The sequence below is a fragment of the Dermacentor silvarum genome, chromosome 8 (genome assembly GCF_013339745.2).
Source record: "Dermacentor silvarum isolate Dsil-2018 chromosome 8, BIME_Dsil_1.4, whole genome shotgun sequence".
NCBI classification, from domain to species: domain Eukaryota; kingdom Metazoa; phylum Arthropoda; class Arachnida; order Ixodida; family Ixodidae; genus Dermacentor; species Dermacentor silvarum.
In genome coordinates this window covers 171,901,774-171,927,963 of record NC_051161.1, presented here as the reverse complement: position 1 = coordinate 171,927,963, position 26,190 = coordinate 171,901,774, and the positions used below count along the sequence as shown (strand labels likewise).

The 26,190-nt window shown below is 49.4% G+C and overlaps 1 protein-coding gene across 3 annotated transcripts in view; it reads right to left on the bottom strand.

The window, feature by feature from the left end:
* Positions 1 to 288: 288 nt before the first annotated feature.
* Positions 289 to 26,190, bottom strand: part of LOC119461843 (MAP kinase-activated protein kinase 2) — a 329,640-nt gene continuing 303,738 nt past the window's right edge. Inside the window, exons 10-11 of one of the 3 annotated variants that reach the window (XM_049672746.1) lie at positions 13,309 to 13,458; positions 289 to 706 (exon numbers count right to left, since the gene is read on the bottom strand). In XM_049672746.1, the coding sequence (XP_049528703.1) occupies positions 587 to 706; positions 13,309 to 13,458 (270 nt within the window). In that variant the 3' untranslated portion in view covers positions 289 to 586. The remainder of the gene's footprint in view (positions 707 to 13,308; positions 13,459 to 26,190) is intronic. The other 2 variants (XM_049672747.1, XM_037723215.2) reach the window with 2 other exon arrangements.

The window sequence follows — 26,190 nt, the reverse complement described above, 5'->3', positions numbered from 1 at the left end:
CTTTTGCCTTGGCTGCCATTTTTATAGATTTTTGCTAGGTTTAACAGCCATACAGGCTCCATGTACATGCTTGAAATGGCCAAAAACTTTGTTAAATCGAACCTATATCACAAAATTACTTTGTTAAAGCGCAAAAAAAATCACGGTTTTCATGAGAACTATAATCTAAAAATGAAAATAGTTTGTTACATTGAGGTTTGACTGTACAATGTGGACATCCTTTTTCATTCCCATGGACTACAAAAGGCAACATGTCATTTTAGTGGAAATATTTAGTATGAAGGACAATTTTTGGGTTGTGGAAAAGAAGAATTTTATCTGCATAGAATACAAAACGCCCCAACGATAATCAGGCACTTGGTTTTTGGTCATTCAAGACCGAAAATCACTTATTCCCTAAAACTTTGGTAACCAAACATATGATAAGCAAATTTGCCACAAATCCAGGATAAAACCGCACATTATGTGCTTATGCTACACTTAACGTCATGCCAAATGGAAGCCTCATTTCCTGATGGGAGCACAGTTTGAAACAGTGAGATGGAGCATGCTCCCACATCAGCTTCGATGGTCAGTCAGAGCAGCTTCAGGTGTTGCGTTGCTGTCGCCGCTTGATGAGCAGCCGGTTGTTGGTGTCTGCCAGCTGCTTGAGCTGCACCGTGTCATAGTCAACCCGCATGGTGGCCAGAGCTTGTGTCATTTCCTCCTGGGCACAGGAGGCAGCGTTGTATCACAATCACATAGGCACACTCACAGCACATGAGTTATTTCACAGAGCCTTGCATGCTATCAGTTTCTTAATGGTTGTAAATACAGGTTGTCCAGCAAGTTCACTTTTCAAGTTTTTCTTGACAAAAAAAAAAAAAAAAAAAATTTACCACATATCCACGACGTGAATGATGATGAGTGGGCGAAGCACTGGGGGATCATTCGGGTAAACCAGAGCTACGGACGAGAGAGCAAGAGAGCGCGCGTCGGGAACGAACGCTCTTGTAAAGTCCCTTGATGTAGGAAAGTACCGCCACTCTTTGTACTTTGCCGCTGGCGCGCGACCTCCTCGCCTCCTCCTCGCCCCTCGCGAGTCGCCTCCGCGACAGACGGCCTTGGGCGCGTTTACCTGCACGATGATTGGTCTCCCTGCCGTTGCGCTTGGAAACGAGCGGAGCTTGCGTTTTGCTTTTTCGTTCGCGCCATTTTGCACCTCAGCTCGGCTGGCTCAGCATATAGAGAACGTTGCGCGCTAACATTGCACGCTGTTTCGAGCACTGTCTGCTGGCGTTATGCCGTGCTGCTGCGCATATAACTGCAGCAAGAAGCGTGATGATGGCTATGCAGTTTTTACGATACCACAAGGAAAGCGTTATGGCTTGCGCAAGAAGCAGTGGCTGCACAACATTGGCCGGAAGAACTTTGTCCCGACAAGGAACAGTATTGTTTGCGAGGTAAGACGCCTTTCTTATTGCTCATATCAAAGCATCCCCTAATGCTGCATTTTTTCAATTCTTCCGGCCTGCTCATTCGCGTTTTTGCTGCGGCAATTTGTACGTTGCATAAAAATGGGGTTCTCCTGAGAATGCTGATTATTCTGCTGGGACTCCATCACCTCGCACGTCGTCAAATCTTATTCAATCGGAAATGCAGCACTATAGATTCTGCTTTCCACTGAACAGATATACCTGAAGATACATCCTCTCGATCGCACTTTTCGTGATTGTTAGCATCCGTTGCCTGTTTTACTGAAAATCGAAATAGCAGCTTGTAGAGGAACTATTTACAGCTTACTTCGATGTGTGTGTCAGTCACAAATACAATGAATGCAGGGCCCAATAAAATAGCGGCAAGTATACCCATGGTATTGCAGGTGATGAGCGCCAGCTAGTCCACATTTTAAGGCGAGACCCTTAGTTGGATATGTTTCAAAGTGAGCGTTTGAGGTACAGAAAGTAACGTGACCTAATGAAGGCCAGAAGCGAGTCAAATCATGTCCAGCCGTGTATAATAAATTATTAATGATTAGCAAAGTAAATTCATGACTGATTAACGATTGTATTAAGGTGTTTAAAGTTGATTAAGGGGGATTAAGGTTAAATAAGGAGGGCTAGGGTCGATTAAGGAGTATTAAGCTGGATTAGGGTGGATTAACGTCGATTAACGTGCTTGAAGGAAGATTAAGATGGATTAAGGTCGATTAAAGTGTATTAAGGAGGATTAGGGTGGTTTAAGGTTGAATAATGTGGATTAAGGACGATTAGGGTACATTGAGGTGGATTAAGTTCTATCAAGGTGTTTTAAAGAGGGTTAGAGTGTGTTAACGTCGAATAAGGTGCATGAAGGTGGATTAGTGTGGATTGAGGTGAATTACAGTAGATTTTACAAGACTCGCATTCGAGTCTCTTAGGCAATAGCTAAGGACACCTGGTAATTTTTTTCAGTTCTTGAATTTGCTTTGAACTGGGCTGCCATGCATGCGTGAGTGGGTGACGATTATTATGTGGTTGTCTCACGGATACAGGCAATGTGCAGGAGGTGTTCACATGATCGCGCACCCTTGCTGTTGATATCGACTTCTAGACGGAGGCCGGGAATCTTTGCCTTAATAGCGAATGCGTTAAATCACCTTTCTTCGGTTTTGTTCTGTGGGTAAACCTTTTCCATCCTGTAACTCGAGCCGATGTCATTGTATCAATGCGCTTTGATTACGAAGTTGAGCAATAAATAATGATTATGGTTATGATGTAGCAATGCAGGAAATATTATGTAGGCAATAATGGTTACCACTGCAGTGTATTAGGCATTTCTACTTGTATAAAGGGCGTTTTATTCATCCTGCCTGAGTGATTAATTCTTCGATAAATGTTCTAGCTACATTTCACTGAAGACGAATTTGAGCCGCGCATACTACAAGAACTTGGAAAAAAAAGCTGAGGCCCAACGTTGTTCCAACAATTTTTTCCCACCGACCTGTCGTGAAGCACAGAAAGCCCCCTCGACAGCGGCATGAACCTCGAACTGACAGTAGTAAGTGATTGCTGCTGCTTGCTCCTTGTCCCACCTGTAATAATTTCAGCAATATTGATCTCGGTCGCTTAACGACGCAGCCAACGACACTATGATCTTTTATGCAGAGCCTGTCGCCACCGCATGCTTGCCCCCAATCTACAATGCCTCGGCAATAGGGCCCCCCGCTAATCAAAATCACAATTTTAACTATCCTACTACATAATTTAACGGTATGTTGGTGTGAACTATCAAAATACCTTTTCCAGAGGCGTTTCTTTTACCTAAAAATATAGAATGCCTTCTCCCATAGGTATACCGAGTATTTTTAAGCTTCATTGACACCGACGCCTAAAGAATAATCTGTAAATACCTTTCCTCAGATTCTGTTATTGTGGGTGATGAGTGGCTGCCGGCACCGCTTCATCGCACTGAAATTGTGCAACCATCCTATTCAATGCAGAAACCACAGCGCAAAAGCTACTTTGACATTGAGACAAACACATGGACGGACGATGCTCTCGCCAGTAATTCATTATAAGAAGGCACACTGAATATAATACCTGCGGTGCACACGCGTGCACATACAAGAAAAAAACTGCCACACATAGAGCGATCTGCCACAAGCAATACTAGATCAGATGCAAAAAGTAAAGCAGCGTATCATGTGGCAGAAAAAATAACTGGAGTATAGAACTCGCCTCAAAGCTCCGTTTACATTAGTGTGTGTCATTCATACGGCTTTAAGATGAAACCAACCTCATCATAAACGTTGCCTTTAGCATTCTCCATGCTGTTATCACCATTTTATTGCGATAGCAATTATATTGACACTCAAAAGCAGATTTCTGCCGTCGGCGTCGCCGTCGCCGTGAGGTTCCGTATGACGTCATTTGGAGATGAAATCGTCGCCGCGCGCCGCCGAACGCTGTATGTGCGAGTGAAAGGGCGCGAGGGGCGCGTCTTTCACGGGGAGTGAACGCACGGCGGAGAACAAACGCGCGTTCTGCGCCGTGCTCGCTTAAGGGCTGCAGAAGTAGGCGTCTCTTTTCTCCTTTACAATCACCATATATGTAGAGCAAACGTGCCTTCTTCAGACGCGCGAGAGGCCGTGGGGGAGGGGGAGGGAAGAGAGGCGACGTTTAGCTGCGGCACCAAGTGCCTATTTATATCAGAGGCTCCGGCAACAGTCACCAACGCCGCACGCATTTTGAGCTAACGCGGGCAAAACGCCGATGGCGTCGACAACAGTTCTGCGTGTTGCCGATGCTGCTGCATGTCCAAGTTTATACAGCTGATAAAGCTAATATCATTACTCCGTATAGCTCTCTACAAGTTTGCTATCGCAATTGATGCTTCGCCTTTCAGGTGAAACTGCGACAACTTTTTTTTCAAAATATTCTACGCCACTGGGGCGCGCAACTGGCCCAAAATAATGCGCCTCCATCGAATTCTGCGGCCCGTCCACGGGAGCCCAGGCGCAATAGCGTGCCGTGCGCAGCGCGCGCAGCCGGCGGGCGAGGAGAATTGAGGAGGAAAGCGCGTGCGCGGAGGAGAGTGTCGCTACTTTCAAGATCAAGGGGTTTTACGCTCTTGTGTACCGCAGCGCTCCTAGCTATGGTCGAAAGAGAGAGAGAGAGAGAGAGCGTCGGGAATGAACGCCCTTGTGCACCGCAGCGCCCCTAGCTACGGACGAGAGAGAGAGAGAGAGAGCGCGTCGTGAACGAGAGAGAAATGAACGCATTCGGGTAAACCAGAGCTGGACGAGAGAGAAAGAGAGCGCGCGTCGGGAACGAACGCTTTTGTGCACCGCAGTGCCCCTAGCTATGGATGAGAGAGAGAGAGCGCGCGTCAGGAACGAGAGAGAAATGAACGCATTCGGGTAAACCAGAGCTACGGACGAGAGAGAAAGAGAACGCGCGTCGGGAACGAATGCTCTTGTGCACTGCATCGCCCCTAGCTTTGGACGAGAGAGAGAGCGCGCGCGTCGGGAATGAGAGAGAAAGGGAGAGAAATGAACGCATTCGGGTAAACCAGAGCTACGGACGAGAGAGAAAGAGAGCGCGTGTCGGGAACGAACGCTCTTGTGCATGGCAGCGCCCCTAGCTTTGGACGAGAGAGAGAGCGCGCGTCGGGAACGAGAGAGAAAGAGAAATGAACGCATTCGGGTAAACCAGAGCTACGGACGAGAGAGACAGAGAGCGAACGCCCTTGTGCATCGCAGCGCCCCTAGCTACAGACGAGAGAGAGAGAGAGAGCGCGCATCGGGAACGAGAGAGAAATGAACGCATTCGGGTAAACCAGAGCTGGACGAGAGAGAAAGAGAGCGCGCGTCGGGAACGAACGCTTTTGTGCACCGCAGTGCCCCTAGCTATGGATGAGAGAGAGAGAGCGCGCGTCAGGAACGAGAGAGAAATGAACGCATTCGGGTAAACCAGAGCTACGGACGAGAAAGAGAGCGCGTGTCCGGAACGAACGCCCTTGAGCACCGCAGTGCCCCTAGCTACGGACGAGAGAGAGAGCGCGCATCGGGACCGAGAGAGAAAGAGGGAGAAATGAACGCATTCGGGTAAACCAGAGCTACGGACGAGAAAGAGAACACATATCGGGAACAAACGCTCTTGTGCACCGCAGTGCCCCTAGCTACCGACGAGAGAGAGAGAGAGATAGCGCGTCGGGAATGAACGCTCTTGTGCACCACAGCGCCCCTAGCTATGGACGAGAGAGAGAGAGAGATAGCGCGTCGGGAATGAACGCCCTTGTGCACCACAGCGCCCCTAGCTATGGACGAGAGAGAGAGAGAGATAGCGCGTCGGGAATGAACGCCCTTGTGCACCACAGCGCCCCTAGCTATGGACGAGAGAGAGAGAGAGATAGCGCGTCGGGAATGAACGCCCTTGTGCACCACAGCGCCCCTAGCTATGGACGAGAGAGAGAGAGAGAGAGAGAGATAGCGCGTCGGGAATGAACGCTCTTGTGCACCACAGCGCCCCTAGCTATGGACGAGAGAGATGATGATAAGTGGTTCTTGAGGGAAAGGAAAAGGTTGGCGCTATCTTCTGCAGCCCTTGAGGGAGCACGGCTCAGCGCCAAACGAGAGAGAGAGATAGCGCGTCGGGAATGAACGCCCTTGTGCACCACAGCGCCCTAGCTATGGACGAGAGAGGGAGAGAGATAGCGCGTCGGGAATGAACGCCCTTGTGCACCACAGCGCCCCTAGCTATGGACGAGAGAGAGAGAGAGATAGCGCGTCGGGAATGAACGCTCTTGTGCACCACAGCGCCCCTAGCTATGGACGAGAGAGAGAGAGAGATAGCGCGTCGGGAATGAACGCCCTTGTGCACCACAGCGCCCCTAGCTATGGATGAGAGAGAGAGAGAGAGAGAGAGAGAGCGCGCGTCGTTGACAAAGCCCTTGTGCACTGCAGCACCCCTAGCTACGGACGAGAGAGAGAGAGAGTGCGCGTCGGGAACGATAGCGGGAGTGGCGAGTACTAGCGTGGCTACGCAACACGGCGACGGACAAGGCTCGATCCTAAGGATCTTCGCCCCTAAAACACGTCAAAACGCCCCCCCCCCCCCCCCAATCGAACTTTCTCCCATTTTCAGAAAACTCAGGCAATCCAGCTAAAACAAAATTGCAGCATCTCACAATGACCGTCAACATTATTGCGAATAACATTCAAGCACTGTAGCGACACACCATACTGCTGAAGTTGTCATTTTTAGATTTCCATTGCTTCGGCTATACGCAACATACTCTAGACTTTGTCATGATACTTGCTTGCCAAGGTCAGCCATGACTTCAACGGTGATGGAATGATGTCGATGGAACGACCAAGGCATGATAACAATGGGATTCTGAAATGATGATGGTGTAAAAACGACAGTGTAACGAGGACGTAACGAGGACGGTATGGCGAGAATGGGATGATGAAGATGGAATGACCACTATGGCATGACATTGAATGCGTGCCAACTGTATGACGACGGCGCAATAACCATTTTGAAATGATGACAATGGTGTAATGACAACAGCATGTGCATGAGACAATGAGTGTATGACGATGATGGTGTGACGACTGTATGACGATTATATTGACGATAATCGCCTAACGATGACGGTCTGATGACGACATTGTGACGAAAATCGGATAATGATGAAGGAGTGATGATGATGGAACACCATGAAAGCATCACGACACTGGTATGACAACGAATGCATGACTGTACTACAATGAAATGATGACAATGACACGATGACTGTGGCACAATTATGATTGAATAATGAAGAGGGACTGGCGTTGCTGGAACGACAACGTGGTATGTCAACGACAGCATGACGACAATGGGAGCAATTCTGAAATGTCAATGGTACGAAACAGTCCGACGATGACAAGCCCATACCTAGTGGTCCAACCTTGCAGACAACTTGATTAAATTAAATTCTGAGATTCCTTGTGCCCAAACCATTATCTGATTATGAGGTATGCTGCAGTGGAGAATTCATTTGGCCACCTTGGGTTAACGTTGCAACTTAATCTAGTGACACCTTCGACTGGTCATTTCGGAGCGCTCTAGACCACTCTTACGAGCAGTGTTTTCTTTGCATGCCTTGTATTTCGCTGGTTCTTTTCGATTGCTTTGAGCCTTGTTGTCAGGGCTGTTGTCAAGATTGAGAGCTTTTCCTGCCATGTCATAACAAGTGTTGCCGCTGTTGACACAGGTTCACCATAACTTAGAGCCACTGCATGCTGCCGTTTCAACGAATGCTTGTCCCATTGGCATGTCCACCGCTTTTTCTGGCAACGCTGGGAACTTGGGCTAGGTGAAAAGAAACGTCTGTTGTAGTCATGTGGTTTCACCTCTGCAAATTTCTCTGAATTCGAGGTACGTTGGATCTGCCCAAATCCGATTTGTACAGGGACATTCTGCACCTATTGAAATGCGGCCGGGATTTCGACGTCAGCAGCACAACGCTAAAGTGTACTAAATTGGGGGAGTGGGTCCAACGAAGGCTCCTCGCCGAGGCTTTTTTTTATTGAAAAGTTGGTGGCGCCACTGACGCTTTCTCCCGAATGAGCGGGCCCGCGCGCCGGCCAGACGCTTGTCGCGTTGGAGACCCTACCACAGCTCCATGGAGCTTTTACAGGCGGATACTCAGTGGTGGCAACACTGGTGTTATTCCCCACCGATCTTTTGTAAATAGAATAGAAAAACAGCGGTGGAAAAAATGCAAACGACGCAACAACGACAGTGCATCGAGCAGACGACAGCTACTCAGCCCGTGAGCGCTGCCGAAACAGCCGGAGCCAACGTTTATTGGCCAGAGATTCAGAATAAGGCGATGGAAGTGCCACCACAATTTCCACGTTTTTTGCTTCACCCTCAGCGCTTGCCAAGGCATCCGCTTGGACCCACTCCCCCAATCTAGTACTCTCTAGCAACGCCATAGCCACTGGGCTGTCACTGCGTCAGTGTAAGAGGCTAGATAGACTCAAAGTGTCTAAAGTTGGCAAAGAATGATAATCACATCAAAATCAAAGTCTTCTTAATCGTGTTTTTGGTGTAATATCTATTTGTAAAGCCAGACTAATGGAAAGCCTGAGCTCACCATTTGACTGGTATACTGCAAGTACACTGCACCAATCAACTCACTTTTCGATGCCACACCTTGGGCACCTACACCTCCCTACGCAGTTTGTAAAGTGTGACACAGTGCAAGCAAACGGACAAAAGAAGAATGAATGACAACACAGTCCTGACCCTCAAATCATGCTTATCTTGTTCACAACCCATCGACCACTACACTCCCTTCAGGCAAGCCTCAACGATTTGTGCAAGTTGTTTTGTGCAGTGCCTTCAATTAGCGCACACAATTATTTTCTCACAAGCAGCACTCCGCACTGATAACCTGATGCCATCTCTGCTTCATTGACCCCCACCGAACTCCACCTCTTACAAAGAGGCACTACTACTGATGCAGAAGTTGCATGCCACCATAGGTCAGCAGTGTAGGAGAACCCTAACTCACACTCACTCACCATAATTTTTTCCAGGCCCCGCACTCACTCACGTTCACACTCACCTCCACTCACACTCACAGCACTCACTCGCACACGCACTCACTTCCACTCACACTTACTGGCGCTCACTCGCACTCGCACTCACCTCCACTCACACTCACTCGCACTCACCTGCACTCACACTCACAGCACTCATTCGCACTCACTTCCACTCACACTCACTGGCGCTCACTCGCACTCGCACTCACTCACACTCGCACTCATATCCACTTCCACTCACAGGCACTCACTCGCACTCGCACTCACTGGCACTCACTCACACTCACCTGCACTCACACTCACTGGCACTCACTCGCACTCGCACTCACCTGCACTCACAATCACTGGTACTCACTCGCACTCACCTGCACTCACACTCACTGGCACTCACTCGCACTCACCTGCACTCACACTCACTCGCATTCGCACTCACCTGCGCTCACACTCACTGGCACTCACACTCACTGGTACTCGCTCGCACTCGCATTCACTTACACTCACATTCACTGGCACTCACTGGTACTCACCTGCACTCACACTCACCTGCACTCCCACTCACTGGCACTTGCTCGCACTCGCACTCACCTCCACTCACACTCACTTGCGCTCACCTGCACTCACACTCACTGGCACTCACTCACACTCATCTCCACTCACACTCACTGGCACTCACTCGCACTCGCACTCACCTGCACTCACACTCACTGGCACTCACTCGCACTTGCACTCACTTCCACTTACGCTCACTGGCACTCACTCGCACTCGCGCTCACCTGCACTCACACTCACTGGCACTCACTCGCACTCGCACTCACCTCCACTCACACTCAGTGGCACTCACTCGCACTCGCACTCACGCCTTTGAAATGAGTGCGAGTGAGTGTGAGTGAGTGCACTCATGAGTGAGTGCGCCGACCTATGCATGCCACATTCTAAGTTGTTACCACCTTTGATACTTGCACCAACACATCATAGTGCAATGGACTCAAGGACATGGCAACCGGCTAGTTTCCTACCTTATAGCTGCTTGGTGCAGTAGAATTTGCAATGGTCCCTCATTTTGCCTTCTACTGACATGTCTAATGTGCATTGTTGCAGTGAGGCGGCAAAAAAAAAAAATCTGCAAAGTTTCATGCAACACGTGTAAACACTAGTCACGGGCAGCGTGGCTCCTTTTCCTTGAATTCTATTTGTACCATCTGAAACACTAAGCGGCTGTGGTGCAGCAAACCAATCATGAAACGTGCAAAAACAATCATTATGAAACATGGCTCTGTGTCATGCTGTTCAATTTCAATCACAATTTTGAAGTCTGATAAAATATCGTCTGGTTGAAAAAAAAAAAACGACGAAAACAACAAGATGCAGACCAATGAACAAGGCATTACAATTTGAATACAGCTGGGTAACTATAATTGCACTGCCGTAATTGCACCTAACTATTGACCCTTTTCGCGGTGATCCTGTGGTTGCTGCCATGTTTGATCACGTGGTGACGTGTCCATTGCTTGCCTCAACTGCCTCCGTGTCTACAATGGATGTGTACGACGCCAGTGCGGCTTAACAAACCTCTGTTTCGGGAGATATTGTAGACGGTGACTGGGTGGACCACACGAAGCTTTGGCCGCAGTTTCAGAGAACATGCAAAAGCGCTTTCGGAGCTGATTAAGCTATGTCCTAACGGCGCGAACAGTCTCCAACGCGCCAGGCGACCTGAGGGATCTTTGAGATTCGCGAGCCAGCAAAGCGAATGGTGGTCGCTGACTACTCTGAATGGGCGACCGTACAAGTATGGCCGAAACTTTGTTATGGCCCAGACAACGGCTAAGCATTCTTTTTCTGTGGCAGAGTAGTTTTTCTCGGCAGCGGATAACGTTCGGCTCGCATAGGCAATCACAATATGGTGCTTGCTCTAAAGGCGGGGCGAAGTATGTATTCGAAGCGATCCAAACTTTCCGCTCATGAATTGAATTAGGACTATGGTCTTCGTTCTTAATTTGACAAATATTTTGAAGCAGCGGCTTGTCACGTTTGTGACTCAGTAAGGTTCCTCGGTGTGGTCACTATCTGATCATTTTCTGCCCAATCGCTCATGGGTGTGCTCAGTTCCATTAGATTTGTACTTGCTGCACACAAGGCTTGAAGCGTAGCTGTTCTGCACATTGTAATGCCTTGTATCAAATATGTATTATCGCTAGTAACTCACTTACTCTTGTATACCGTCACGAAACATTTAGCTTCGACCATTCGTGTGCTATTGGTGCAGTACCATCACTTATCGTGCGTATATAATGCGCATATATTCAAGTGTGCGCCCATTCACTTATTCTTGACATGTTGGCGAAAGAGTGGGTGTAAGTTTCCGTGCTGGTTGGGGTAGATGTGTGTAAATACTGTGTGCGAAATCTGCTATGACAGGAAGCGGCGCTACTCCCGTTATCATTGTTTAACGAGCGGTATTCACTGTTGCCGACCTACCGGGGCTAAAGCCCTTTCTTCGAAGGTTAGCAATATAATGCTGCTGGATGAGCAAATTTGTATATCCTCGATGAAAGCCGTACATCTCAAAGTGCGGGAAACATGTTTGGAGAGTTGCAGCAGCGGTCCGAGAACTTGGCCCCACATACTGATTACATATGCCAGTCACTATTTTTGCAGCCAACTACTGCACACGTCTTAAACCACATGATTCAAACCAGCATGAATGGAACACAGTGCGTGAGCGAAAACTCAGTTGCATTTCTGACAGCTGATCGCACAGAAGCAAGGTAGAAGCAGTAATGGTTTCGTATTCGTGCGCGGTCGCTGAGAAGACATATGGCGCGCTGCCGTAAGTGCCATCATGTTTCTCTAGAACAAACTGCTCCGCGAAAAGGGTCAATAAAAGCACTGCCTGATACTAAAAAATTCAATGCTGCGGTTTTGCGCACCGAAACCCCTATCTGATTATGACGCACACCGTAGTGGGCTACTCTGGATTAATTTAGACTACCTGGGGTTCTTTAACGTGCGCCCAATGCATGGTACACAGGCGTTTTTGCATTTCGTCCTGTTGTTGCTCTCACGCTGCGTGTTCGAGCACCACGAGCCTCTATGCGTACAGGGTGCCGCGCCTGTGCTTGCTTCAGCCTACTTATGGGGGGATTGATCGAAAAGCACTGCCTCAGGGCATCGAGACGATAGAAGAGTGTACGCGTGCACCGAGGCCGAGGTAACCGACGAGCCGAGGTAACCACTGGCCGACGGCGGAAGAATTGGCCATTGCCGGCAGAGAGGAACATGGACACACTTACTTCCTCAAACCCCGTCTTGAAAACGCGCACACGCACCCAGAGCGCGCGCCAGCAAGGGCCTGAATCCTGCAAAAAAGTTGGACAATGGGGAAGACCACCGGGATGACAGCAGGCTGACAGTGTTTTATGACCCACTGCTATCCTGTCCAGGCAGGGAGAGGAGGGTTACTAAGTTCTTGGAAACGCAATGCGCAACGGTGTCGCACAACAACTGCGAAGTTACTTTAGCTCATCGGGGTCCCGGACTCGAGAGGCGCCCGTCTATCGTCTCAGTGTCCTGAGGCAGCACCTTCCAATTGTGCCCCCCGTCTGTTCTTCTATTTCTTTCTATGAGAGAGACCGCAAAATGGCACCCCACGTTATGGTCTCCGTCTCGCTGTGCTCCACCAGGAGTCACCTAGACCACCGCGTGAGTCCTAGGACCCGAGCCCTCAGGGAGATTTTCAGCTCAGCTGCCTGTGTTTCGTGTGCCCGAGGTGGACACTCGTTCGGTCTCCACTGGGAGCGAGAGAGCGCCACAAGGAGAAGTACAAAGAAGGCGTTTATTAGACGACTACCGTGGCGCTGTTTAACTGTTACACCCTATATGTGCGGTGCACATGAGCCAGAGCTTCTGCAAGTCAAAGGTGACACAACCGTATCAGAGAACGATGTAACAGCCGCTACATGGGAGGATGGCTCCCAACGACCGTGCTACCAGGGCAGTGTTCCTTCAGCTCGATATAGCCTCCAACAACAACCCAGCGCAGTACAACCACGCACATAAGGTGAACCATGTCTCTTTAGTGTAGCCTACAGAACAGGAGCAGCAAATAGGTGCTGTGCCAATAGGTGCCTGGGGTTGAGGACTCTCATGGGGAGGGGGTCTGGCCAGCAGAAGGGCTGACTGGGTAAATCTGAACTCAGCGCGCACCGTTTCATTGTCTGAAAGCTTTTCTTCGCAAACCAGCTTACACAGTCGGCCCGAGCTGCCAGGAGAGAAGGAACATGGGTTCCCGCCCAAACACACCGATCGGTTGAGCCCTGGTCCGTTTGAGGGAGGACAGCAGCAAGCTTTAGAGCGCAGCTCTTAGGCGGCCATTCCTGTGGCGAACGTCGGCGTAACTGAGCGAACGAGAAAAAGCGAAAGATGAAAGAGCAAACGTGGAGCGCAGCGGGGGAGGAAACGCGAGGAGGAAGGCGGAGGGTGCAGTAGAACCATGAGGCCGAAAGCACAGGAGGAGGGTATGGCAAAAGCATGAGAAAAAAAGTGTAGTGCGGCGATGATGGCTATGAGATGGCACCAGAGTAGCACGTGTCGTCTAGGAGGGCTTTCTGCGGTGGCTGCTGTGAATCGCGCCCACGCTTCACCCACATGCTGCTTCTCGCGATTAGCGAGGCAGTCGCACCACACTTTACTCCGTTTACAATGTGCCGCACAAGACAGATTGTTCGTGCCAGCCACTATATCGCGAAATGAAAGCACATACAGAGCAGCACTCAAATTTCGCAATAGGGGTATCGTAATTGCCGGCACATTTTTTTATAGTCCCGCAGCTGTAGCGGCGCTCTTGAAGGAAAGAGAGAGCGAAAGCAGTGGCTCGCGCCAGCTAAGTTCAAAAGCGTTGAGATACAGCCCCTATGCCCAAAACGCTATGATGCCGCAACAAATGGCAAACGTAATCTGCACAGTCCTCATCGAAATGCGGCCGTCGCGGCCGGGATTCGATCCCAGAACCTCGTGCTTAGCAGTGTAACGCCGAAACCACTAAGCAACCATGGCAGGTCTCGATGTTGGAGGCCATGCATTTGCTGTCTTGACAAACCGTGCATTCTCCTGTGCACGCTCACGATTGTTGTGTTGGCAATCAATGGGTACACCGTGTTAACATGGCACAGACCTCATAAATGACAATAACGAACCAAAATTAGGTAAAATATAGTGCAGTCCACTTATAACAATATCGATAAGAACAAGAAATTCGATCATTATAACCGATCAGCGCTATATCTGGACTGCAGCAAGAAAAAAAAATGTATCGAACCTATTTTTGCAGCTCTGAAACCAACTTTGCCACTGGCACTGAAAATAGATGCTGTAGAAAGTAGGCAGTGAAAAATAAAATGTTTCTTTGTACCTATAAACCGCGCGTCAAGCGTTAGGCATGCTGAAATAGGCCGAAAGCTGCAAAACATCAGATTAGATTATACCCTGATGCTTTCCTTGCAGTTTCTTATTTAGGTCGATTAATCTAGCCTGAAATGGCTCCTATTAGCATGCTCTAACATTGGTCTAATACAGGTTGAGTACATGATCAGCTTGACAGATTGGAATGCTTGCTTTAATTTTGAGTGAAGGAACCATAACATCTGCTTCAGTTGCATAGATTTTTGGTAATCTGGGGTATTCAGCCCCACTTAAGATAATGTGCTGAAGCAGGCATGTCAACGAGATTGGCCAATAGTTCCGATAGCTTTCTACTTTATGCTTGCCACAACGAATGCAATATTCAGCGCTATATTTTGATATTAAACAAAGAAATGTACTCCTAACACCACATTTAATGTTTGCAGTGGGGCTATGCCGCCGCATTACGTACTACATACAGCATATTGATTTAAGCTACTTATTACTGATTCACAGTACAGAAACAGCACGAGACACAGGACGAGAATGTAGACGATACCCATGTCTGTTAGAATGGTATGATGCTACGTACACAAGTGACTGCAGCTCCTAAAGGAATTGTAGTGTCGGCTTTTACAGCTTTTGAAATATTCTGAGAGAACATGTATACATAATTACAGCACCCACGCTGCGATGAACGAACCAGGCTAGTGCTAAGGTTAAAGTTCAGAACACAAATTCCATTTCACGCTCAGTAATCACACACAGATCATTTGCAGCTTCCTTCAGGGGCAGATGTGAGCTTTCGTGTTGGTGCTTGCTGGTGCTTGCTGCTAAGTTTAGAGCAAGAATATGACTAGGAGCAGGCACCACATATGTGAAATTACGAGCAATATAGACATCATTTCTTCAGGAGCTGCCATTAAGTACGAGTAGCACGAGAATGTTTTTACGCTGACACGATGACTTTGCTGCAGCCGAATTCCGAATACTACATATCCCCACAGGGTCTAGTGGCTTTCAAGTTATTTGGCCGCATTGCCTTATCTGCCGCATTTCTGAATTTGCGATGCCTCTTTCTCTTCATATTCTTTCTTGTGCTCAATTCTGAGTACCCCATGCGATGAGGATAGCTATATGGGCTTGTGGACAGGTCCTCTTGTAATTTGTTGTAGCATAGGCAGAACGACACGGACATAGAAGGCACACGAGTTATCACACAGGGCTGAATGACCAGCTGCAAACAGCTGCTTATGTCTGCCATGTCTTCTCGCACTGAAATTCAGGTGTAGCGGCAGCAGCATCGGCGTCACATGACAATTACGTAGACGCTCGCGTCTACGCGAGGCACGAGCGGCTGGCACGCTCCGGCACGGGCTAGCGTTCCGAAAGAGATTAAAAATGCTACGCTAAGAGATCGAGTGTCGGTTTTTGAACTCCCGCGAGAGTCCCCTTCTTTACCTGTCTACGTGGTCACTTGTTGCCACAGTTTGGTGACCTCGGACGTGATACTGGCATACGCTCCTGTGGTAGAGACGACCATGGACCAGACCAACACTACGAGAGCTCAAGGCCAGAACCCTTCTGACGAACGCGGTGAGCCCTCCTGTTCGGCCATCGCCGTCCGCCTCCCACAGTACTGGGACCAGCATCCTTCGGCATGGTTTCTTCAGGCCGAATCGCAATTCCAAGTCGCTGGTATCCGCTCTGAAGCCTCAAAGTTTCATTACGCCGTTGCAGTGCTCTCGCCCGCCGCCATTGACGAAGTAGCAGATTTGTTAAACGCCCCATTGTCTACCGCCGCCTATGACGATCTCAAGGCAGCCCTGCTACAGCGCTGATCCAGTGTCATCCCATTCCGCCTGCCAAGTCTTTTCTTCCATCGGATGCTCGTTTTGACACCGTACACCTGGACCTCATCGGCCCTCTCGCACCTTCGAAAGGTTATACTGCTACATACTGACATGCATCGACCGCTATACACGGTGGCCAGAAGCTACACCTATATCTGACATCTCAGCGCCCACTGTTGCAGCAGCTTTCGTGTCTACATGGATTGCAAGGTTCGGCTGCCCATCCACAATAGTCACCGATCCTGGTCTGCAGTTTGACTCAGCACTCTTCAATGAGCTACTCAAACTACTCGGAACGACACGTTTTCGCACGACTGCTTACCACCCGCAGTCCAATAGACTTGTTGAACGTTTTCACAGGCATCTCAAGGCCTCCCTTATGGCGCATGGATCGTCGGAGAAGTGGGTTCTACATTTGCCTCTCGTATTACTTGGCATCAGAGCCGCACTCAAGAGCGACCTAGGTTGCTCCTGTGCTGAGCTAGTCTACGGCACTCACATACGCCTTCCATGCAATTTCTTTGACGCCACGAGCAAAACAGCTATGCCATTACCTGCAGACTACGTTACCGAACTTCAAGCTTTCTTCAGCCAGATATGCCCCATTCCTACACGTTCGCAAGAAGCAAGGTCTGCAAACATTTCTCCCACACTCACCTCTGCTACCCACGTTTTCATGCGTAACTGTGCCGTGCGGAAGCCTTTGCAGCCACACTACTCCGGGGCATATTACGTTCTCAAGCGTCGTCTAACGACTTTTGTCGTGAACGTCAACGGCCGATCAGACACAATTTCCCTGGAACGTCTCAAACCCGCCTACATTGAAGCACCTGTGCCATCGGCCCCACCAATGTGCGATGCAACCCTGCTGCATCCATTGACGCCGCCTCCGTCCGTGACACCCAAGACCAACGCCAAGATACGCCGCGTCACATGGACTTTTCATCGTTCGTCAAACTTTCCTCCTCTCTAGGGGGGGAGCCCTCTGTAGTGACAGCAGCATCGGCGTCGCATGAGAATTACGTATCTACGCAAGGCACGAGCGGCTGGCACGCTCCGGCATGGGCTAGCGTTCCGAAAGAGATTAAATGCTACGCTAAGAGATCGAGTGCCGGTTTTTGTTCTTCCGCCAGAGCCCGCGACTTTACAGGTCTACGTGGTCACTCGTCACCACACAGGAACCGCTCTTGGGCACTCTAAAACAAATTGAAACTTCACAGCGGTTTTAAATTAAGACAACCGTATTATTTACTCCTACTAAAGACAGATCAATAATATCACAATGCACAGGTGTTTTTAATTACATTTGAAATATTATGCGGCCTATGCCACAAATTCTGGCATCAAGCAACCCTGGGCGCCACACCAGCTGCATTGTTAAAATCACAATCGTGTGAAATGAGCCCTCTAAAAATCACACTGCGATGCATGCGGCTGCACCAATTTTTTTTTCTCCAGCTACAGCATGTGAAACAGCCTTGATGTGCAGCTATACTATAGCTAGTGCAGATTGGTGCAGCATTCAAACGGACTAACAAAGTATGCACATTGCAACATATGTGGGATGCACATTGCATAGCGTCCATGTTAACATGCGCCTAGCTACTAGTGTAAATTAATGACGCTGCAGGTGTAGTTTGTGGAGAGCACACGCGCTCATTTCCTCCTGTGTACTCACGTCATCGTGTTCCCACATTGCGGATGGGTCGAGAGCCAGCGTAGACATGGGAGAAGCACACTATGCCCTCTCCCAGTTAACCCTCACACTCACGCACCCTTCCCCTCCCAGACTTGTGGGAATGGAAAAGCTATCTGACGTATGAGGAGGACATTCCTCTCACAAAGGTAAAAAGGTATAAAAGAGTGTCACTGGGGGGAGACTCGCTCTCTCTGGTGCTGCCAACCTGGAACCTGATCAACGACCTCGGGGATACCTGCCGCAACTCGTGAGCAGGTCATGCCTGACTATCACGCGCAACGAGGCAAACCTATTTATTACCTTTTACAGAGTAGACTTTCCCTCTGCAAGTGTTGCTTGTTGCTTGCAGCAGTAAATATTGTTGAAACTACTGAAACTACTGAGTTGAAACTACTGGTTGCCTTATTCGTTTGAACCCAATGTAGCTGCGATTGCACGTGCTACGGGTTGGGGATTACACAGGACGACTGTCTGTGGCTGGATCCGGAGCTTGCTTTCAGCCCTAGCCTCACACAGAGCGTACCCCTACATTTGGCGCTACCAACATGGATCAAATTCGGCAACACGGCAAATTTATTTCTGTGATTTGGCACTAGGACTACCGACGTTCCAGCAAACAATGGCGACAGGATTTGTTCATGTTGTCAGATATAGCGGCACAAAATCAGAGACCTACTGCTAATGCGGTGGCAACTTCCAGACAAGCCGGCAGCTTTGAGTTTATTGCGACAGCAATTATACAGACACTCCAAGCGCATTTCTGCCGTCGCATTCCGTATTAAGTCCAAGAGCAATAACACCGTCACCGCGTGCTGTATACTGTCTCAGTGAAAGCACACGAGGGGAGCCGATGATCTTGGCTCAATCTGGCGCGCACAAGAGAGGGAAGCAGACAGGAAATGCATCGTCGTCCGTCAGGCCATGGGGGATGAGAGTGGGAACAGGGGTGGGGGGGGGTTGTTCTCCAACGGCAACTGCGCATTTTGCGGGTACGCGCATGGAGAACCAACGATCGCGGCTTAATCTCGCGCGCGCAGAGAGGGAGGCAGCGCGGGAGAGGGGGCGGCGTTCTACTCTGGCACCAACTGCGTACTTTGCGCAGCCTTCTCTTGAAACCGGTCTGCAAGCGGCTCATGCCTTGTGCGTGTGGTGTTCTCATCGCTCAGTTTGTGCTGAAGCAATACACACCACGAAGGTCACTTCGCTCGCTGCTGCTGCCGCGCTTCCTCACGCGAGCGTCTTGACGGTGAGTGTCCGCGGTCATCAAGTGTGATGTGCTCACATTTGCCTGTGTGCTGACACCATTGTTGTTAATTTAGTTAGTAAGCAAATGTTTCCAAGTTTATACAGCCGACAAAACTACTATCCTTACTTCGTATAGCTGTCTACTAATTTGCTATCGCAAATTAGTATCGCGAAACTGTGGCTATTTAGTGTTTCATGTGGAACAGCCAGGATTCCATAAATGCCACATTGGCAGGGGTTAGAGCTGAGATGGGGTGCACCATGTTGGTCACCTCGCCGCTTTGCGACGCAGACAGATAGGCACACGTGCCATGAAACAGTGATGGCGATAGTCCGCCGCCAAGTGAGACCTTGTTGCAGAATGCGTATCATGCAGAGCTTAGCCTGCACCCTGCAGAACACAATGCAGGCCCTGTTGCAGAGTGAGCAAGCACAGGTTAACGTAGACGTGCCTAGCTACAGTGCATACCACAATCACACGAGTGCACACGAGTAATTCGACTGTCTGCTGCATTACCAGCAAGCAACAAGGCTTTTCAACGCCGAACTTCTCGCGCATGTTGTTTCTGCTTCACTAACATATTATAACTAAAGAATGTGAGCTAGTTGGTAGGGATTCATCGTCAAAGAAGGTAAGGCATGCAGACACAAGAGACGTCTGCCACAGTGCGTCCTTCAGTTGATAGTCGGCGTTTGCGTTGTCTGGTTCTCTTCTCTTGTGTCCGTGTCTGCACGCCTTGCCTTCTTTCATGATGATTCACTAACAGAGCAAGCGGCTCAATGGTTCTGACTGGCTGGACACCGATCCCACACGATAGAAGAGTTTGACGTGAACTTCCGCGATGAATTTCTTGCAGCCAACTATGAGTGGCATTTGAGGAGAGAGTTGGAGTTGTGTAGCCAGCATCCGGATGAGTCCCTCCTGGAGTATGTTAGAGCGATGGACGAACTTTATTGTCTCGCAAACCCTCTGGCCAAGTCGAGTGCGTCACACGACAAGCACACCCGACTTTTGCGACCTACTTCAGGGCATGTAGATTCAGAGACCTAGACGAACTCGCCGCCGACGTAAAGTGCCTCCAGGGGGGCATCTTTGTGGCGTGAGCACCTCCACATGCAGTGCTGTCACGAAGAAGGATACGTACCCTCTACCCTCCAATTCGCTTTTAGTGTCTAACCTAGGCAGGCCGAAGTACGTTACGACACTCGATGCTAGTCGTGGATACTTTCAGGTCAAAATGGACGAGCATGACAAAGAGAAAACGGCTTTCACTTGTCATCGGGAGCTCTTTCAATTCAAGAGAATGTCTTTTGGTGAGGTCGGAGCTCCCACTACTTATCAGATTGAAGGACTGAGTTCTAGAAGAGGCAACATGCTCTCGCATATCTGGACAACATAGCGGTTTATTCGAAAACATTCGAGGAGCACTTGCGCCACTTCAGAGACGTCCTAGACAGGCTAAGGACCGTGGGTATCACGCTGAACCCAAAACAAAGCTCAGATAGCTGTGACCAGAATAACGCTGTTGGGATTCACGCTGGACAACGGCCACATTCTGCTCAAGGTAGCCGTTGCCATAACATATTGACGTACTGAGCTGCTTTCTTGGTTGGCGAACTTTTATGGCCAATTCGTTTCAGACTGCGTGGCAGTGCAAGCGCCTTTGACGAAGCTCTTGAGAAAAGACGAGCGTTGGACTTGGGGTCAAGAGCAGGAGGCGGCACTGGGCAGCCTCACAAAGGTGCTTGCTGATGCGGCAGAGTTGTAGCTGCCCGACTTGAATAAGGAGGCCGTGATTCAAACAGACGCACACAACCTGGGTCTAGGTGCAATTTTGCTTCAGCAGCACAGAGGCATTCTCAGACCGGTTGCATTCGCGAGCAGTTCGTCGATGCAGGCAGAAAAGAACTACTCGATCACAGAGAAGGAATATCTCGACATAGTTTTCACTCTGTGAAAGTTAGACTATTACGTCAATGGAGTAGCATTCATGATTGAGACTGGCCACATGTTGCTCACTTGGTTGAAGTGCTTGAGAGAGCTGAGTGGCTGCCTAGCATGTTGGGCACTGCTGCTGCAGCGATATAACTTCACCATGCGCTACCACAAGCAAAAAAGCAACGCCACAGCTGGTTAATGTTCGTGAGTGCCAGTCCAAGGCGAGGGAGAAACCCTAGCTGTAGCCCGAGAGTAAGGAACGTGGAACAACCGTCGATCCTGGGCGAAAGCGTGAACCATGTAGATGTTGTCAGTTCTACAGGAATTGTCTTCAGCAGAAAGGACCTGTTTGAGGATCAGCAGAAGCATCAGTTTGTCATAAAGTGCTCGATGGGCTCCGGGAGCTGGGTGGTGGGGCTGCAGAGCAGATGGAGGCAGCTGGTACAGAGCGCTGTCGGGGCGGAGCACTCGGGAACAGCTGGTAATGCAATGAGCACTCTGGATTCATATCTGTTGGATTCCAACGGCGTCCCGCTGACGTATAGTCCCACCGAGGACGACACCATTGAGGCGTTTAAGGTGGTAATACCGCGCGTACTGAAAGGAGCACTGCTACGCTACTTTCATGACTCCTGCTTCGCTGGGCATTCGAGCGGCCCCAAGACTTGCGTTAAAATTGTGTCGCTTCGCTGCCTGGCCAGGTATGAAATGGGACGCGATTCGCTACACCCACTCATGTTACTTGTGCCAAAGCGTAAAGCTGCGAGGTGGACAACCACCCGGCTTCATGCAGTCTATCGACAGCCAGACTCCCTGGCAAACTGCGGCATGTGGCATCTTGGGACCATATCGGACTACACCAGAAGGAAGTGTAGTGGAAGTGTAGTGGTGACGGATCACTTCAGCAAATGGGTAAAACTTGGCGAAAGCCGACGGCGCCAGTGATCACTGCGAAGGTGGTCGCTGACTCATGGCTGCACTTGGTATTAGGCACAAGAAAACGACAACGTACCATGCTCAGTCAAACCCCACTGAACGAGTCAATCGCAACACCAAGCATGTGCTTGTTGCGTTCTCCGAAAGGCATAAGGACTGGGATATGTACGTTCCAGAGATCGGGTTTGCGTTGTGGTCGACAGTGAACCACTCAGTGAACCACTCAACTGGTTATGCACGTTCTTCTGTCAACCTGGGGAAAGCTGCCGAATCCAATGGATAGGATTCTCTCGGATCGCAGAGGAATGCCAGTCGTTTCATCAGCACAAGCTGAATACGCGACGCATGTACGTGCAAAGATGACGAAAGCTTTACACAAAGCACGCCGTAACCTTGGCACTGCTAGGTAACAGCAGCAGGTGCAGTACGCTTGCTCACATAGGAACGTCCGTAACGAAGTGGGCGATCTGGTGCCTTGACGCCAGCATGTTCTCAGCGATTCTAGCAAACAGTTTGGTGCCTCGCTGGTGCCGAAGTGAATTGGGCCGTATGAAGTGATGAAGGAGGCTTCCTCACTTCCTTACCGGCTCAAGAACAGGAAAGGAAAGCCTATCGGCAGACAGGTACACATTATGCGACCTGGAATGCTACGTGCTACGTGATGAGAAGTGGGATGGAGATCAGACCCTCCCTGAACTGTCGTTGGTAAAAGCAGCTAGCAGCAAAGACAACAGCCGGTGTGATGTCCAAGCATGGGGCGGCGACTGGCAACAGCAGCGAAGCCGCAGCAGGGGTGGCGGAGCAGTAGCAGAGGTGGCGGAGTCGGCTGAAACTACAGTGGGGGCATCGAAGGCAGTGGTGGCGACAACGACTAAAGAAGCGGCACTGCTGTTATGTACATATTTTTTTTTTTACTTAGTTTAGGTGACAATTATCGACGAAAAAATACCGACTTCCATCATTCTTCTTCCCTAAGACAACAGGAAACGCCCACAGGCTTTTTGACAGCGGCATTATTTCGCTGCGCAGCATTTCGTTGACTTGTTGCTTTGTAGCGTCTCGCACTCACGTCAAAACTTGGTAGGGGGGGCTCTGCTGAGGGATCGTGTGCACTCTTCGCTGATTTTCGATACTTAGCAATTGGTGTTTGTCGAATCCTTGATGACGACGAGACACAGTCCTTGAATTGCTGCAGGAGACCTTAAGCCTGGGAAAACTCGGATCAATAATGAAAGCTGGTTCTATAGCACGGACTGTTGTAGTAGATTAGATGGAATCCGAGAGGAAAAATGGATCGCTGACTACTGTAATTTCTTGTATGTATGTGATCTTTGTGCCCGTGTTCAGGTGTTCATATTTCTGGTTAAAGTTCATCACGATTATCTGCACTTTCCCTCAGCACAAGAATTTTCCTTGTGACGCCGATTTCTCAGTCGAGCAGCAGGTGTTCATCGTTCTTGTCAACAATGGCTTCCATGTCTCAGGTTGCTTCTGCACCAATGAAAATCATGATATTGTCACGCTGTAGTGATGGTGGATAACTACAGTGGCCCAATGCAAGTCACAAAACTATTTATTGGGCAAAACTGCGCGCAGCAAAGGCAAGTAACACTCGGCACAACGATAGTGGCGAGCACACTCGTTGAGCGTTGAAAACGTGAAGTGCTTTGGCTTTATACATGACTCATCAAAGGTTTGAGCGTCATTCCTCCCCATCTTTCATTCCCCCTCATCCCGCTCCCATGTGTAGGGTAGCAAACCGGTTGTGGTGAACTGGTTAACCTCCCTGCCTTTCCTTCTCCACTCTTTCCTTCCTTGAGCGTCATTCCAGAAAGTACTACACAATTCATGTCCTCTATACAATCTGATTCCACAAGGTTCAGTGAAAACAGACAACAGATAGAACCAGCGATAACATTTGAGAAACTTCAGACACAGCGCGTCTTGCGCTGAGCGATAACATTGCAACAGACATTGGTTTGTGAAAAACGATATCGGCGTACTGAGCTGCTTTCTTGGTTGGTGAACTTTTATCGCCAATTCATTCCAGACTGCGTGGCAGTGCAAGCGCCTTTGACGAAGCTCTTGAGAAAAGACGAGCATTGGACTTGGGGCCAAGAGCAGGAGGCGGCACTGCGCAGCCTCACAAAGGTGCTTGCTGACGCAGCAGAGTTGTAGCTGCCCGACTTGAATAATGAGTCCGTGATTCAAACAGATGCAAACAACCTGGGTCTAGGTGCAATTTTGCTTCAGCAGCACAGAGGCATTCTGAGACCGGTTGCGTTCGCGAGCAGTTCGTTGATGCAGGCAGAAAGGAACTAATCGGTGACAGCGAAGGAATATCTGTACATAGTTTTCACTCTGTGAAAGTTCGACTACAGTTAAACCTGGATATAATAAAATTTACAAATTCCTGAAAAACTTCGTTATAAAGAGGATTTCGTTATATGCAGGTTCGGCACGAAAATTTGAAAAAGAAACGCTTACTGTATTTACTCGATTCTAACGTGCCCTCAATTGTAACGCACACCCGTTTTCCGTTTTGGTCGAAGCACTCATCCTTGGAATGTCACACCAGGTACCGGATGCGTGGACGCGTGTCGTTTAGCACTAGCGCGAGGCATCGGAAACGAAGAGCGAGCGCCACGACGACGTTGTACCGTCGTATAGTGTTACAGTAGAACCCCGCTGTTATGTTCCCAGGGCCTGCGTTTTCCCGGCTGTTATGTCGTTTTCGGCCGGTCCCGGCACAGCTCCCATAGAACTCAATGCATTGGTAACCCCGCTGTTGCGTTGCAACTGTGTGACCGTTCCCGCATCATACGCTGCGAACTGCCACCCCGCGCCGGCCCGAGCGGCCATTTTGACTTTTCATATCGCTTGGCTTGGTGGCTTGACGATGGCATTGGCCGACCACAGTGCCGGGGGCGCCCCCTCACAAGGGGGCGTGGACGGCGGCTGCGTCTGTGATTCTGCGCCAGTATTTTCTACTATAAAAGCATCGTTTCAAGCCTCAAGGTCTTCACTTGGCAGCAGTGACGAGCTCCGCTCACTTCGTCTGAGCCATTCTCTACTTTTCGCTGCAGATAATCTTCTGCGCGGCCTGCACGGCGCACCCGGTCCTGGTCAGTTGGACACGTGTCGGCCACATCACTGACATCGTGCATCACAAGGGGGCGTGGACGGCGGCTGCGTCTGTGATTCTGCGCCAGTATTTTCTACTATAAAAGCATCGTTTCAAGCCTCAAGGTCTTCACTTGGCAGCAGTGACGAGCTCCGCTCACTTCGTCTGAGCCATTCTCTACTTTTCGCTGCAGGTTGGTGCTAGCACTCTTTGTCCTATTACCTAGTTTATTTTTTTACGAGATCGTCACTGCTGCCAACCTTTGTGCTCTTTGTTATTTTTGCTACTTGATTTTTTGTGTACTATCCTTGTGACCTGCAACTTTCATTCATGTCGAAAGACATAGCGAAGATTAAGGAAGACGTCAAGAATGATCTCGTGAAACTCAGGGATGATCTTAAACAGGAAATGAAATTGTCGCGCGAATCGTTTGAGAGGGACCTCAGAAATGAAATGCGTGAAATTCGAAATGAGCAACGCAGCGTTGCGCAGAGCCTCGAGTTCGCTCATAAAACCATAGAAGACCTGAAAAGCCAACTAGCATCAGCAGTAGCAAAAAATACTGAATTAACCAATAGTAACAAAGAACTGCAGGCAAAATGCCAGACACTTGAGAATCATACAGAGTACCTGGAGAAACGCCTGGTTCACCTTGAACAGTATTCGAGAAACTCTAATATTGAAATTCAAGGCGTCCGAAAAGAAGAAAATGAAAACGTTCTGAGCGTCCTTTCAAAGATTGGAGAGGCTATTAACGAGCCTGTTCAAGAATCTGACATAGAAGTATGTCATCGCGTTCCAACCCGCAATCCTGATCGAAGCAATATTATAGTTCAGTTCAAGTCTAGGGCGAAGCGAGATCTGATGCTAAAGAAAGCAAAGAAGATGCGCATCCGCAACAATGATATCGGACTTTCAGACGATGCGCAGATC